The sequence below is a fragment of the Eleutherodactylus coqui genome, chromosome 2 (genome assembly GCF_035609145.1).
Source record: "Eleutherodactylus coqui strain aEleCoq1 chromosome 2, aEleCoq1.hap1, whole genome shotgun sequence".
In the NCBI taxonomy this organism is placed as follows: Eukaryota; Metazoa; Chordata; class Amphibia; order Anura; family Eleutherodactylidae; genus Eleutherodactylus; species Eleutherodactylus coqui.
Genome location: NC_089838.1, coordinates 43,975,246 through 43,991,740, shown reverse-complemented (window position 1 = coordinate 43,991,740; position 16,495 = coordinate 43,975,246). Strand labels below are relative to the sequence as shown.

Sequence of the window (16,495 nt, the reverse complement as noted above, 5' to 3'; positions counted from 1 at the left end):
CACTAGAGAACATGTAAAGCTATAGATTTCGAGGCATTCATTGGTGATTTTTAGCCTTGAGGGAAATTAAAAAGAAATAAAAAATTTGCAACAAAAATTGCCGGCAATTTTTTTTGGCCACGATTTTTTTCTCGCAGCGTCAAAAGATAGGTCATGGCTTATCTGTTGAAGAAAATTGCAGGGAGCTCCCGTAGATTCCTATGGGAGCTGAAACAAAAGGGAGGGGGAGGGAGTTGAAGACAGCTGGCTCTATTTAGCTACTTAGGCCAACTAGAGCCATTCTGCCGACCGCTGCAGCATCCTTTTCATGCGATGCGGCCATGTGAATAGACGAGAAAATGCTAATATCTTTTGCAATGCAGCGTTGTCGTGATTTTTTTGATGCAATGCGACTTGCGTGAAAATGCATCGCTTGTGTGAAAGAGACCTAACGTTGCAGCTAACCTCACCCAATGGTCTTTATTAAGTAACCCCTGAAGGACATGGCCCTTTTTTTTAAATCCCCCAACCCCCCCACCCCCCTTAAGAAAAATCATAACTCTTTTATTTATCCATCGCCAACACTATCTGAGGGCTTGTTATTTTTTGCGGGCCGAGTTGTATTTTTCACTGGTACTATTTAAAGTACCATATAATGTATTGAAAAACTTTTAAAAAATTCTAAGTGGAGTGAAATGAGAAAAAAAAATGAAATTTCGCCATTTTTAGGTGCTTGTTTCTATGGCGCACTGACCCATAGAATAAAGTTAATGATACCAAACGTATGTAGTTTTTATTCTTTGTTGTACTACTTGTATTTCTTTTTAAAGATATTTAATTTTATTTTTATTTTTTGCGCCATCTTCTAGTTGTGCGATGACTCATTTTTTTGCAGGACGTCCTGAAGTTTCCGCTGGTACCATTTTGGAGTACAGACGACTTTTTGATCACTTTTTATCACCAAAAAAAACGCAATTCTGTCGTCTTTTTTTTTTTAACAATGTTCACCATGCGGGGCAAATAACTCATTATTTTGATAAATCGGACTTTTACAGACGCAGCGATACCATATATGTATTTTTGTCTTATTTAGATTCTTTTATTAGAAATATGGTAAAAGTTTTTTTTTAAAACTTGTACCTTTTTTTTTTTTTAGAGAGGGGACAAGAACTTTCGGTGGTTTGATCGCTCCTGCAGTGTGATGTAATGCCATAGCACTGCATTATACCGTGATCTGACAGGCAGTCTATCAAGCCACCCCACAGGCATGGACATAATTGTACATCCTATAGCGCTAAGGGGGTTTCAAGGAATAATGCTGATGACCTATTCTCAGGATAGGTCATCAATACCAGATCTGTGGCAGTCTGCTGGTTGAGCGCCTCAGTTACTGCACGGCCTTCCAGGCACAGTGCTGTAATTGGATAGTGCCTCTGCCTGGTGTAGCTACTGAATCACTAGAATGGATCTGAGCTGCTCCCAGGCTATGTGACCATTGACCGTGACATCACACGCCTGAGAAGAGGCTACGGCGCTCACCTGACTGCCATGACCTCTTCAATGAGTTGACTGGCAGGGATCCTGAGCGCCTTCCCCCCCTCTTCCTTCCCCCTCCCACTGATCTGATGACCTATCTTGAGTATTAATCCCGGAAAACCACTTAAATTGCTTAGCAAATGTCAAAATAGTGTAAGATTTCTCATGTTCCAGAAATTCCGTCTAATTGGTCTTTAGGAAAAATATACAGCATGGGATGTTATACCTTTAGATATTAGGCATTTATTAGATCTCCTCCTCTTTGACCATTAATGGAGTGTAGTTTAGGGGTTACAGAGGTTGTGGACAATCAGTGTTTGGTAGAAGATCTCACTATCCATGGGCACACATCAGATTTTTTTCTGAGAGCCAACCTCCAGCGTGTTTAGTAGCTTAGGTGAAGTGTCTTTGGGGCGCCCCTTACATAAGCAGAAGGTAAGCCTCCAGCCCCTCACTCCTGTTTTATAGACCTGTAACCACTACAACTAAAGTTCCCATTAACTGCCTTCTGACAACTTGCTGTGTCCATTAAAGCTCTACTCGTTTCGGAGTCATAAGGCGCTAAGTGTACAAACACTGCTAGGACAAGAAGGTGCAGCTTATTTAATAACCGCTAGGTTCTGATTGGCTGCGGTAACAAGAATATGCATAAGGCTCTATATTTAGGAAAAAAAATCTGACAAACCTCCCATTCTTGAAACCACAAAGGCCCCCGTCCACTCTCAGGTCAGGGAGTGAAATGCGTTATGTCTCCAACTCAAGTGGTTTTCATGACTGGGTCTATTCACTGCCGCAGTTAGGAAAGACGAACTTGGGTTATTTTCTTACATCTTGTTTCGATTTGCGCTCCAGTATTTTGAGTATAAATTTCTGTTTCGCACTGAAGAATTCCTGATTTGTGCCAACATACATTTGTGTCAATATAGAGGTGATGCCTTTAATGGGATTTACTTAAAGGACCGTCTCTTTATGGTGCAGTTTCACAGATCATGTATCTCGCAGTGCATGTACCGCTTCTTCCTGCTCCATCAATGACCACTATGAAGCCAAGTGAAGACTCTGTTCATAGGGCGGGATAACAGCATGGATTCTGCGTGTGCGGTTTCCGGGACCCATTATTTACAATGGGGATCCCAGTGGTTCATGAACTATGGTACACATTTAAAATCAATGTTGCGGGAAAAAAAGGATTCACCTGTCAATTTAGGACAGTTTTACATATTTTAAATTCCGGTCACGCAAAACAAGTGCAGCATGCCCTTTTTTCCTGCAATGGCGATGCGCACAATACGCTAGAAGATGCATGAAACACTTGGGAATTGTGCAGGAAAAGAACACATCGGGAGCTCATTAGACTAATAGCGGCTGCCATTCCCACTACCCTGGGACGGTATTTACACCCAGATATCTTTGAGGCACCGCCAGACGTTGAAGTGAAGAATGGTCTCTGACATGGGTGGTTCTCTTACGGCAAGAAGTTTAATATCCATACGATGTAGGTGATTTCTAATTATACTGTAGAAAAAACCTAGCCTACAGTAGGTCTGGGGAGGTGGTCTCAAAGTGGTGGACTATTAGGAGATGCCTGATATTGAGTCCTTTAACCTCTATACACTCCATGACATACAGTTACACCATGGGGGTTCGGGGTTTGTGTGGAGCATGATTGGGGGTCATTCCCGCTCCATACAACGTAGGTGTCTGCTGTCTTTGAGCTAATTGCAGCCTTCTGATGTTTCCCATGCCTTGGCATGGCTTGAAAGACTGCATGTCAGATCGCGTACAATGTAATACTATGATATTATACAGCAGGAGCGATCAGAAAAAAATAAAAAGTAAAAATAAGTTTTAAAAAAGTTTTACTAATTAATGGAAAAAAAAAAAGGTAATAAAAAAGTTAACATCCCCACCCGTCCCATATTTATGGCAAAAAACCCCCCACTAAAATATATAAAAGCCTGATCTACCAAAGTAACACATTATTCATCCCACACGGTGAATGTCGTCAGAAAAAAAAATGTCGAAATTGCATTTTTTCCCATTAAATGGTACCTTAATTTAATAAACTGAAAATGGGGAAAAAAACAAAACAGAGGGCCGCATCCTTAAGGGGTTAACAAAGTGAACCATCTACCTATAAATAGAACCGCCAATGCTTCTTTGGTGACTAATCTCCAGGGTCACTTACCAGATGGGCTCTCGCCTGGGTGCAGCTCGGAATCCTCACTCTCCAGGAACAAGCAGATGCTGAACAATGAGCTTAAGGTTTTCTACAGCAAGGATATATAATGTTTTGGAGAGGCTCTGGAACGTTCTCCTCCAAGGTGTGTAGCTACCGGCTGGCTCCGGGCTAACGTCTTGCATTGAATGAATGCCTGCAGTGAGTGCACAGCTGGTTCTACACAGGCGGAGGCAGCTACTTTATGTATGAGATTTGTACTCTGTTAGTACAGAACTCGGTTAGTCCTAATAGGGGTTGTCACGCCAAAATACTTTATTCCCTACGGTGTTTTCATGATACAAGTTAACTTTCTGATTGGAGGAGGGGTTGTCTGATTGCTAGGACTCTCACCAATCCTGAGAATGGAGCAACGGTCATACATGTGCAATGCCAATCACTTCATTTCAGTGGAACTGATGGAGATATTCCAGCCCAGGCAATAGTAGAACGAGGAGAAAACTAACAGAAAAAGAAACTAAATATGTATCATCTGATATTGCAAGGCAGGATCCTCAATCGCCATATTCCCTAGTGAGATGCAGAGCCAGATTACAATATGAGGGAGCTAAATGTTCAGTGCAGCCACCCAACTCAACCCAAGATTGGGCAGACAACATAGTCCACAAATATGAACTGATACCAAGGATATCAGCCATAGAGAAGTGTGCCACACCATAGAGAAATACAACCCCTACTGGCAAAGCAGTGAATTGTCCCATATCACCACAGTGTGCCACACTGGCAGGGCATCTATAGCACACTGCATGCAAAAAAAACACTGATAAATGCAGGTGTTAGTTTGCATTTTGGCCAAAACACGTAAGCTGATGGGCTGCGACAAGGCCACTACTCGTACGTCAGAACCTACACTATCTCACTATTAACTAAATAAATCACAGGTGAGAGAAAAAATATACAAAGACATAACTCGCAGAAAAGGGAGCCAAATATGCATCACCTGATACTGCAGGGCAGCTCAATCACCATATACCCTAGTAGCATAGAGAAGGCCAGATGTATTGTGGTCAATGGACATGTGGTTGGTTGAACACTTCCGTGCTCAGTCTTTTTGGTATCAAGGTGGTTGGTGAACTAGAATTTCTTCAGTAATTTTTCACCCGCTGGCAATAAGCTGGGGCTTGAACTCGGCTATCTCCAGTGGCTCCATTGACATGAAGGGAGCAGCCGTGGCTCTGTTCATTCCTGGATGGCCGTTCTTAGGATCAGTGGAGCTCTCTATGTTCAGATCCCCTCTAATCTGTAACTATGTTGACCAGATTCTCCTAGGGTCAAAGGGGTGTGGTCAGGGGCAGGGCTTATCACATGTATGATCTTACCTCCACTGTTATATAAAGTACAGGGCGATTTAAAAAAAAAAAACATGGAGCAAATTCCGCAGCATTTCTGCATCCAAAAAACAGTCAAAATCCGTACCATTGCTGCATATTTTGACTGGAAATCAGCGGCATACCTGCAGCTGATCTCATGCTTTGTGGCGCTCCCCCCCCCCCCCCCCCCCACCTCCTCCGAAGGCTTCCCGTTGTCAGTGCAGTGTAATATGCGCAATAAATATATGCAAGTGTGAATGTGACAATAGAAAATCAATGTACTTCCATTGAAGCCATCCACGTATTGTGTGCGTGTAATATGCAATTCTGATATGTTCTTATGAGCCTGGTCTTAAGTTCTACAACCAGAAATTCCATGGCGGGTGCTGTCTGACTGTGTGCCAGGGCTACAAGCAGTTGTGTTAGGCAGGGACATCCCTTCAGGCCTTAAACAGATGGGCGTGTTTTAGTCCCATTATGCGCTACTATGCTCCGTAGCAGCGAGTGTATTGCTGCATGCGCCCATGTGTTTTAGCCCTTCTGTTGTTATTAGCTCCCCTGTGTTTGCCGCTAGCTATACAAACATTAGTCTAAGATCCATACCCCCATAGATCTTAGACTAATGTTTGTATAGCTAGCGGCTAATAAGCAGTGTAGGATGCACGGTAGAAAACATTAGGATCATACTGCCGATAGATGTCATGAAGATTCCTCTGCTCCACGCGCACAATGTGCCGAAAATTAAATCACAGCATGCTCTATTTTAGCCTGGATTCCAGGCGGACGGCTTCCATTGAAGTCAATGGAAGCCGTCCGATCCGCGGGCCTTCCGTAATTGACATTACAAAACAAAGCATTTACAAAAAATTATCTGTACTGCGCATGCCCGCCGTCGTGTTAACCAGGACAGCCACAGTACAGAGAAAGAAAAGAGAGTTACGCAGGGGCAAAGCTGGATTCTATGTGGGATTCCGCAGCCGGAATCCAGCTCTGCCGCGTGCAAGTGGCCTTAGTGTGGTTGAACATTTTACTGCAAGACTTTCTTATCATCAGACAGATTTCCTTATATATCCCCCACACTTGCCCTTTTCTCCAGAGTTTTATATATACACGGGGCGTAGGGTCCGCATGGGCATTCCGCAGCATTTACAGTAGTAGCAAAATGGAAATTAGCCTTTGTGTGAAAAATTACCATCCTGTATCATCTCTCTTAAGCCCCCTTTACACACAATAATCATCGCTCAAAATCCGTTCAAACGATGGCATATGAGTGATAATCATTGCGTGTAAATGCTACCATTGTTTACTCTTTGGCTGAAGGATGATTTTAAGGTGAGCTTAAAATCCATTGTTCAGCCAAAGAGAGAGATAAGAGAGACCGCACACTGTGTTCTGCCTGGGAGTTAGAGATTACATTGTATTCAGCTAAGAGCCGTGCAAGAACAATGGAGCTGTGTGCAGAGCTCAGACCACATGCTGGGGTCTGCAAACAGCTCATGGAGGCTCATTTACACACAAATGAATCTGATAAAGGGCTAATGGACATTACTTGCTATTAGCACTTTATGCAAAATGATAGCTAAAACTGTCAATTTTTCAAACATTTGAAAGATTGTCTTTGTCTGTAAATGAGCCTTTACGTACTGTGATCCTAATGAACTGCAATTTTTATTAGTTCAGATGCTGCGTACATATTTACTTCACGCATCCTAGTCCTGTACAAGGCTGAGGTTGCCTCACATTAGTACTGATGGAGTAGATGTGTCACATGAGGGATTACTTCCTGTAGCATCTAATTACAACTCTATTTTTGAACATCTTAGTACTGTATAGGGCTGAGGTTGCCTCCAATCAGCATCTATGCAGTATAAGTGATCAACCTCTTTGCAGACCAATGTCCCATGAGAGGTTTCACTGCTATTAGCATACAATAACTATTCTTAGACCCCAATGAAGCCGTATCTGGCAGAAAATGCATTGGGGTCTTTTAAGGTCAGTCCTATGCTAGTTCATTTATTTTCTATCCTTTAGGTTATCCCTATCTAAGAGTTTTTTTCAGCTATTTGTCTAGTACCTCCTCTCTGCTCTATCTAAGTAAATCATGACTGCAATGATAGAAGTAGAAAAACATGTAGCCTTTTTTTTTTCACTTTTGAATATGCCCAATATAATATGATAGAATTATTCAATGCTATGCTTGTCTACTATATCTTTTAATCGTTACCGTGTTTCCCCCAAAATAAGACCTACCCCAATAATAAGCCCTACCCTGATTTTCTGAGGGGTCTTGAAATATAAGCCCTCCCCCAAAAATAAGCCATAGCTACACTAGGTGAAAATAAAACACTGCAATACTCACCTCGCAGCCGGCGTCTGTGTCCCCCGCAATGATCTCCCAGGCGCTGTGGCAAGCTGCTGTGTAATCCTCGACGCTGTCAGAGGATTCTCTCTCTGGTAAACCGGACTTTGAATTCTCCCGGCTTCAGCAAGTAAGCGCTGTGATTGAATCGAGCGCCAGACAATCAGAGCTGGCGCTTGATCATTCACAGCCATTCAGTGAATGACATCACTGAATGGCTGTGATTGGTTCATTGAGCGCCGGCTGTGATTGGCTGGCGCTCAATCCAATCACAGTGCTCATTTCCAGAGAGAGAAAATATGACTAAATATGGGATTGACAAGGATACTGTTAGGTGGATTCACAACTGGCTGAGTGATCATATGTAAAGAGCAGTCATAAATGGCTGCATATCCAAGTGGGGTACCACAAGGCTCTGTCCTACAAGTGTTGTTCAACATTTTTATATATGATCTGGAGGAGGGAATTGATGGGAAACTGATCAAATGTGCCAACAACACAAAGCTAGGAGGGATAGCTAACACTAGGGAAGAGAGAGAGAGGGGATTCAAAAAGATCTAGAAAAGCTTGAACACTCGGCGGCGACTAACAGAATGGTATTTATCAAGGAAAAAGGCAAAGTCCTACATCTGGGCAAGAAAAATGAAAAAAGCACATACAGAATGGGAGGAATTGGGCTAAACAGCCGCACATGTGAAAAAGATGGGTCTACTAATAAATCACTGACTGAACATGAGTCAACAATGTAAGGCTGCCTGTCTACGGGCGTTGTGATATCCCGCCGCAGGAGCCGCCGCCAGGGAACAGGAGCCGCAGACGGATCTCCGCTGTGAGCCTATCTGCCTCGCATCCAGGGGTTTTTTAAAAGTTTGCGAGCGCAATATTGGTCCATGAATCACTGCCTGATATCGCTCTTGCCAGTGTGCTGGAGCCCTTAATTTAACTACAGTAACCAGTGTCGGGCAGATGCTGCCAAAGCAAATAGGATCAGTTGGTGCATCAAAACAGCCTATTGTTCTTCCTCTTCACAGGTCACTGGTCAGACCTCACATGGAATATTGTGTACAGTTTTGGGCACCGGTACTCAAGAAGGACATATCAGAGCTTGAGCGGGTACAAAGGCGGGCAGCTAAAGTAGTAAATTGAATGGGCGGACTACAATACCCAGAGAGGTTACCAAAATTTTGAAAATAAAAACTGGGACGACCTAATATTTATGTGTAGATATGTAAGATGACAATGCAGAAATCTCTCCCATCATCTACTTATACCCAGGACTGTGACTAACAATGGGGCGCCCTCTATGTCTAGAGGAGAGAAGGCTTCGACACCGATTTTTTTTAAGAGCAGTGAGACTATGGAACTCTCTGCCAGAGGACGTAGCGATGCTAACAGGATAAAAGCGTTTAAGACCGGCCTGGACGCCCATCCTGAGTGTTATGATATTACATGTTAGTCACTCATTCCTTCAGAAGGATAGTTGATTCGGGGATTATTCCGATTGCCAGATTCAAGTGAGAAAGGAATTTTTTTTCCCCTTAAATGGGAAAAATTGGCTTCTACCTTTATTGGATTGTTCTGTTTTTTGTTTTGCCTTCCTCTGGATCAACATTGTTTGTGTGCGGGGAAGGTAATAAGCTGAATTGTATGGCCTAAGGCTGCCTTCACACTGGGGTGAAAATCGAGTGAGCTGTGTGCTTTACAAGACGCAGAAATATATGAACCCCATTCTTTTGAATGGATTCATCCACATTAGCGATATTTTCCTGCATGACACTGCGATGTGAGAAACAATTAACAGACGTCCTATCTTTCTGTGAGATCGCCCATTGTTTTTTTAATGGGGCTGGCGGCAACAGTGCCGGCTCTATTGAAAGCAATGGTAGAACTCCATGATCCTCCGCCATGGCTTTGACTCCCTTTATCCCTGTAGTGATGCAACGCTTTTCTTAACATGCAAACGCCTTGCATCCACGGGGCTTCCACAGGGTGGCCAGTGTGATATCTGGTTGTGAATCATGGTCCTCGCCCATGTGAAGGAGCCCTAACATACTATGTTACTACGCTAATCATGATCTGAGTTGCAATCCCACTGGCGTTTGAGGGGTTAATATCTAATTTCGCCTTCCGGTTACCCATACGGTTATGATGGAACTCCTTTTTTCTTTGTGTACAATACAAGTCCTGAATATTTTATTTGCTCTTGGTGATTGGCTTTGTGAGCTCGTCCTCCATACTCAGCTGTCTCTACATATCAGGAACTGTCCACCCAACATGTGCTTCATTCCTGGGAGCGCCTGGCGAGGGGGCGAGCGAAACTGGGACTATAAACACACTGGACTATTATCTGCTGTTTCGCTATGCAATATTCATTAACTGTGTAGTCTGCTTTGTTCTAGAGATTAGATGACATGTGTTGGTATATGTGGCACAGGTGTACCAGGCTTGTATTTACAGCTGGCGTTGTCTTGGGCACAATGAGGCATAAACTCCGTTAACCCCTTCCCCCCCTCAAGGTATAGATTTACGCCCTGGGTGAAAAAGGGGTTCCCGTGAATAGGTGTACACTTATGTCCTAGGGTGGCAAGCTCAAGTGTTGACTGCCGGCCTACAGCGGGGATCAGTGAAAATAGTGATCCCTGCTGTGATCAATTTTGATCGCAGCATATAAAAAATTCACAGAGGGAGGACGCGGCTTCTACGATGCCATTGGTTCTCTGCCATATAATAGCAGAGGGACAATGGATTGCCACAGCAACTGAACACCAGTCAATGGCGTTCAGGTCTGCCATGGCCTATGATCACTATGATAAGCAATAATGTACTGCAGTGCAGAAGTAGTGCTGTGTATGACCAGAGCAATCATCGCATCGCAGGTTCCAATCCCCTACAGGGACATAAAACAATAAATATAGTTAAAAAAATATTGAAAATCAAAAACACGTTTGGTACTGTCACATCCATAACAACCCATAAAATAAATTGAACAGACTTTTTAGCGTGCATTGAAAATGCTATTTAAGGCTGCCTACACACGGCATGGCCGGATTCCACAAGCGGTTTCCCTTGGTGGATTCCGGCTTTGACTGTGGCCGGCGACCTTGCATACCTGTCATTTTCTTCATTTTCTTTCTTCATCTGTACTGTGAATGGTTCCGGTATGCCGCCATCTGACATGCACAGTACAGATTTTTTTTTTCAGATGTCTATTTTTCCCGCACTGTCGCCAGGCGATGAAGCGGGATCCGCAAGTTCGGACGCCTTCCATTCACTTCAATGAAAGTCATCCGGATGGAAACCGCACTAAAATGGAGCATGCTGCAATTTATTTCCTCCACGAGCGGAAATCGCTATTGATTTCCGCTCATGTGAAGAAGAATCAATTTCCCATAGCATGCTTTGGATGGCATTTGCTGCGGATCTGCAGTGCAGCAAAAATCGCCTGTATGCAGGTGGCCTAAAAGAAAAAAATGAGCCAAAATGCTCACGATAAAAACTACAACTGGCCACGCACAAAACAAGCCTCGCAGAGCTCTGCAAGTGGAAAAGTAAAAAAGTAATGGGACTTTGAATGCAGCAATTACAAAAAAAAATTCCATAAAAAATGGTTTTCATCAGGCAAAAGTGAAAAAGCTTTAAAAAAATGTGTAATTTTGATATTGTCCTAAACATACCAACCTGTAGAAAAAAATGCATCATTTAAAAATCCCAAAAAACAGTGGCAGAGCTGAGTTGTTTGTTTTTTTTTGTTTCTTTTTCCTCATTGCCCTCCAAAATAATTTTTGCTGTACACTATATGTATCCCAAAAATGCAAAAAAAAAACAAGCTCTCGTGTTGCCATGTTGATGGAAAACTATAAAAGTCATGGCTTTTGAAAGCTGGCTATGAAAAGATAAAAAAATCAGCATGTCCTTTGGTCGAAATTAGGGTTAATGTTTAAAGTAACATCTCCGCACAGAGGGCCTCATTTATCAAAGCTCTTTAAACCACAATCTCTATGTATTGCTCATAGCAACCAATTGGAACTCCGCTTTCATTTCGCACAATACTGTGGTAAAATGAAAGCTGCTTTGTGATTGGTTGCTATGGGCAACAAAGACAATTTTTCATTTGTGCTAGTGAGTATATATATTGTGCTACACACAGCAACGAGCGCTATAGAGCATCCACTAATTTTCACATACACCTTCAAACAGACACGTGACAAGGGTATTTTAGGGTCCAGTCCCCTTAAGGTCCATTTACACGCAAGGATTATTGCTTAAAATTCGTTCAAATGACCAAAGATAAGCGATAATCATTACATGTAAACGCGGGCATCCTGCACTTTTCGTCTGAACGATGATTTTAAATTGAACTTAAAATCCATTGTTCAGCCACAGAGAGATAAAATATCTCCTAACAGACCGCATGCTCTTATCTCCACGGGGAGCCGGCAGAGAACATTGTAATCTGCTGGCAGCCCTGACGAAAACAATGCAGCTGTGTACACAACTGGGCATGTGGCTAATCACACGCTGAGCTCTGCAAACAGGTCCTGGAGGCCCTTTTACATGTAAATGGAAATAATAAAGTGTTAATGGCCAACAGTGTCCTTTAACACTTTATGTAAAAAGATCGCTAGAACTTTCAATCTTTCAATCGTTTGAAAGATTATCTTTGCGTGTAAACTGGCCTTCAGACTAATCCCTCACCAACTTTTGAACTCTTCCCCCCTGCATTAACGCACCAAACCCCCAATGTGAAATAAAATCATGACACACTGCTTGAATTAAACCCGCAGCAGCAGCCATGTTATTAACAAACAAACAACATATTGCAGATTATTAAATCATTAAATAATTGTACGGCGAGGGGGAAGAAGTCCTTGAAGCTACAAAAATCTGAAACTTATTCAATAAGACACTAATGTTTTTCCCCCACTGACATTCCCCTGGCTCAGGGGCACCACCAGCCACCAAGATGACTACCTTATTTCAACCCACTATTCAGGACTCAACCCTATGAGAGTCCCAATTGCGCCAAACCAACGACAATTGACCATACAGCTGATGAAATCCCCTTCCACCGATTTACGTAGAACTCCAAGGATACCCACCCACCTCATACTTGCCGTGACACCACCCACCTGAAGCCCTAATAAAATACCACGACTGAACCATCTGAATCAACTGATAGACCCTGACCCCGACAAATAACTACCAACAAGGGGAGAGGGGGTGGGACTTTGCTTGCCATCTCGATGCGCTCTTCTACTTGAAGCACCGAACTCTTCTCTTCCTAAAACTCCCTCGTCCCTTTCTGTTGACCCATTCCCTCCAACCCCCCCCCCCCCCCCATGTGGGCTCCCCATATGGCCCCTGGCCCCCAATCCACCTCTTTATTACTCTGAGACACAGCAGTGGACAGTATTGGAATAGAATCAGATACCTTATGCTACTCTATGAAACACGGTGCCAGCTGTCGACAACAACTGTGTACTTCATAACATCTTGGTGTATAGTCGGATCTACCCAGGGACTGCACATTGTATTTAGGCTCTGATGAGAAAACAAATGGAAACATAAATTGTAGGATTGTCAAAACTAAATCGCTTGTACAGTGATGGAAAAAACATGCCTGTTTTCTTCCTGCAACAGCGCCACACCTGGCGCTTCCAAAAAAGGGAGATGGAACAACACCCCTGCAGCTCCACCTATTGGATGACCACATTCCTGCAAATCAATGTGTCTTTTTAACAAGTCTGTGAAACAAAGATTGGGAATAAGAAACCAAGCCAGAATTCTATAGGCCGCCTGCAGACAGCTGGGTTGGATCCCGCTGCGAGAATTCTCGTAGCGGGTTGCGGTCCCGTGCCACTGCAGAAGCCTGCAGCTTACCCGCTCCCAGCGTCTCCATTCCTTGCCATGCGCCGGCGCATGTGCAGAGAGACCCGCACAGAAATAGAACATGCCACGATTTGTTTTCCGCGTGTGTTTTCACGCAGACAAATTAGTGCCGTCTCCCTAGGATTGCGTTATCTAATGCAATCCTATGCAGGTGGGTACGGGTGGAAATTCTGCAGGAAATCCCGCCGCGGAATTTCCGCCCGTGTGCAGGGGCCATACACTGACCTCTAATTCAGGGTGTTTACCCAGGACAGGAGGGGATGCGGCCCGACACATTTACTATAATTTATAGAGCGAATCCATGCCAGCTCCTAGCTGGCGTAGCGTTGTTTGTGTGGACCTTTAAAGCCCATTCACACGGGCGTATTTTCTTTACCTATTACGTGTGTACTTTTGACGGACAGAATATGGACCGGTTACAACCCCATTGATGTGTATTGGTGCATTCAGACGTGCAAAAAAAAAACGTAGCATGTCCTGAATTTACAGACCAAAATTGCCCATTAAATTCAATGGCATTGTGTAAAAACGCAACATATACACGGTTGCAAGCATGATGGCCTTCGACGGTGGGCAAAAATAGTGACATCAATTGGGCCTTTTTAAAATTGTTTTTGCACGTGTAAAAAATGCAGTGAATGCAGATGAAATAAGGACCCCAAAAAGATGCAGATGTGAGACGCAGGTACAGACGCAGGGATAACGGCACTCTCTGTGGACTGACATTGCATATGCCTATCTGAATAAAATGGGCGCTTTTCACTCCGGTGCAGATTATATAAAGACCAGTGTAGGAAATGCCTGTCTATTATGAGGCTGAGGCAATTATAGGACTCTTTCCCAGCCTCATAATGGCAATAATAGGAACATCATTTGCACGCTACGGGTCAGGAAGGGTATCGTTTCTTTGTAGGCCTCCTACACACGGGCGAGCATGCCCAATATCGCTCTCAGGAACGTGTGATGTACCTGCGGATGTGAGGCGTTTTTCAGGCAAAATCGCATCTGTGAGATTCCTAACCTCTCTCGTGAGTTTCCCGCGCGATCGGAAGTGTTTCCCATTGATTTCAATGGGAAAACTTGCATGCACATCGCACAGTATGCAGGAGCCATGCAAGACATTGGAACTCCCATTGAAATCAATGTGCGATGCATTCCAAGGAACGCGAAAAATTAGAATATGCAACGCTTTTTCCTCTACACAAGTGGAAATCAATTGCGACTTTCTGCTCATGAAGGACAAATCGCAGCATGTTCTAATTTTGAACGAATGGCTTCCAATAAAGTCAATGAAAACCGCCCGATACGCGGCTCTTGTGCAATGACGTTGTGAAAAGGTTGCAGATTCCTCGTCATCGCTAGTTGATAACGCGGGAAAAGCAGAGGTTTATAAAAAAAAAAATCTGTACTGCGCACCTCCAACGGCGGGCTGTGCGGGCCATCCACAAGATTTCAGAAAGCGGGTATGCACTGATGCCAGTTGGGCACAGGGTCGGATTTTGCATGCAGAATCCGACCCACGCGTGTGCAGCCAGCCTGAACCAGAGTCTTCTCCAGAAGGCAAAGATAACCATGCACAGACAGACTTTTTGGGGGTGATTGCCCCTCATCAGTGTGCAGCAGGTTTCTGGCTTGGCTACGTGGAGCTGTAGAGGCATTGTTCCATCTTCCCATTTGAACTCTATGCAAACAGGATAGGACGACTTAGTTAGGTCTCATCCATAAGCATCCTGTGCCCTCTACTGCGGGCTGGTAGGCACTTGGTATGATACATCCATGATAGGCCCCCCCATAATGCTGCATGACAGAATCAGAGGGCCTATGTGGGTTCATGGCATATTTGGGCACTGGGTGGATCAGGGGTGAATACAGCCATGTTCATGAGGCTCTAGAAACCCTTCAATGTCTTTATGGACACACAAAGTAGCCGTCCACCTTTCTGTAGGCTTGTAGTGACAGCTGGAGTTTGTACGGGGGAATGAATGGTTGTTGGCTTGCAGTAATACTGGAGGTACAGATCCAAATCTTCTCCATGCAGCCTAGAATACCGGCTACATGCCAAGACACTTGAGTCATCCATAAAGCTCCTTGTTCCCGGGTCTCTGGGAAGACGTCTGAGTGAGGCTGAGCCAAGATTGCTGCAGTGTGAAGAATATTCCATAAAAGGGTTCACAGGAGTATCAAGGAGCTTAGAGGAAAGGCAGCGAACCATTATACATTTATATATAAACATTAAGGACAGGAAAATGCATTATTAACAGGAAGTTCTTTGTTTTAATTCCTTAGTTTTGGTTTGAGAAACTGAGAATTAATTTTTTTACTTAGAGGATTCCAATCAATGGCTGATTGCTCGTCTCTCTATGCCCCCTTCATTTCCACAATTCTGGGCAGTAAAGTTCATGTTGCTACATAGAATGCACACGCCAAACCCAGAGCTACACTGTGGTCATACGTGCACCTGTCACTGTGGGGTCTTAGGATGTTGTATAACTTCTGAAACTTTCTAAAATGCTTTTTGTTTCAGTTTCTATTTTCATTATGTCTGCCTGCTGATACGCTTCTTTACATCCAAATACTAAAACGAGTTGAAATGGTGAAGCTGAAACATACAGCAAAGTATGGAATTCTTTAAAGGGGTTTTCTGAGACTTAGATATTTTGATGACCTACCCTTAGAGAGCAATATCAGATCAATAGGGGAGCAAATACTGGCACCCCCGCCAATCAGGTTAGAAGGGGCTGCAGTTCTCAGGCAAATGCTACAGCTTTGTTGTTGTATATTGGCCACAGCACTATGCATTGTGTAGTGGTGGTGCCTGGTATTATAACTGAGCTGCAGAAAACTTGTAACAAATGACTGTTACAGCACGACTGAAGAAGAGGACACCGCATTTGTCTGAGAAGCATGGTTCTTTCAAAAAGGTGATCAGGAGTCGGATTCTCACTGATCTGATTTTGATGACCTATTCCTAAATATAGTGATCATTATCTGAGTACTGTTACTCTTTACATTTTGAATACCCTGATCTTGCCTCATTTCTTTGTAGCCTTGTTGTTGTTCTTTGCTCCTCTACATTCTCTAATAACTCTCCTATCTCTTGACAGGTCCTTGGTTTCCTCCGGAGATTAGAACCGGTCATCATGTCATCAAAGGTACAGTAGTAGTAGTGTCTATATAAGGGAC

At 43.6% G+C, this 16,495-nt stretch overlaps 1 protein-coding gene across 2 annotated transcripts in view; it reads left to right on the top strand.

The window, feature by feature from the left end:
• Positions 1 to 16,495, top strand: part of ANXA6 (annexin A6) — a 102,361-nt gene that overhangs the window by 10,709 nt on the left and 75,157 nt on the right. For both annotated transcript variants that reach the window (XM_066590710.1, XM_066590709.1), the window contains exon 2: positions 16,417 to 16,464. In XM_066590710.1, coding sequence (XP_066446807.1) covers positions 16,453 to 16,464 — 12 coding nt within the window. In that variant the 5' untranslated portion in view covers positions 16,417 to 16,452. The remainder of the gene's footprint in view (positions 1 to 16,416; positions 16,465 to 16,495) is intronic.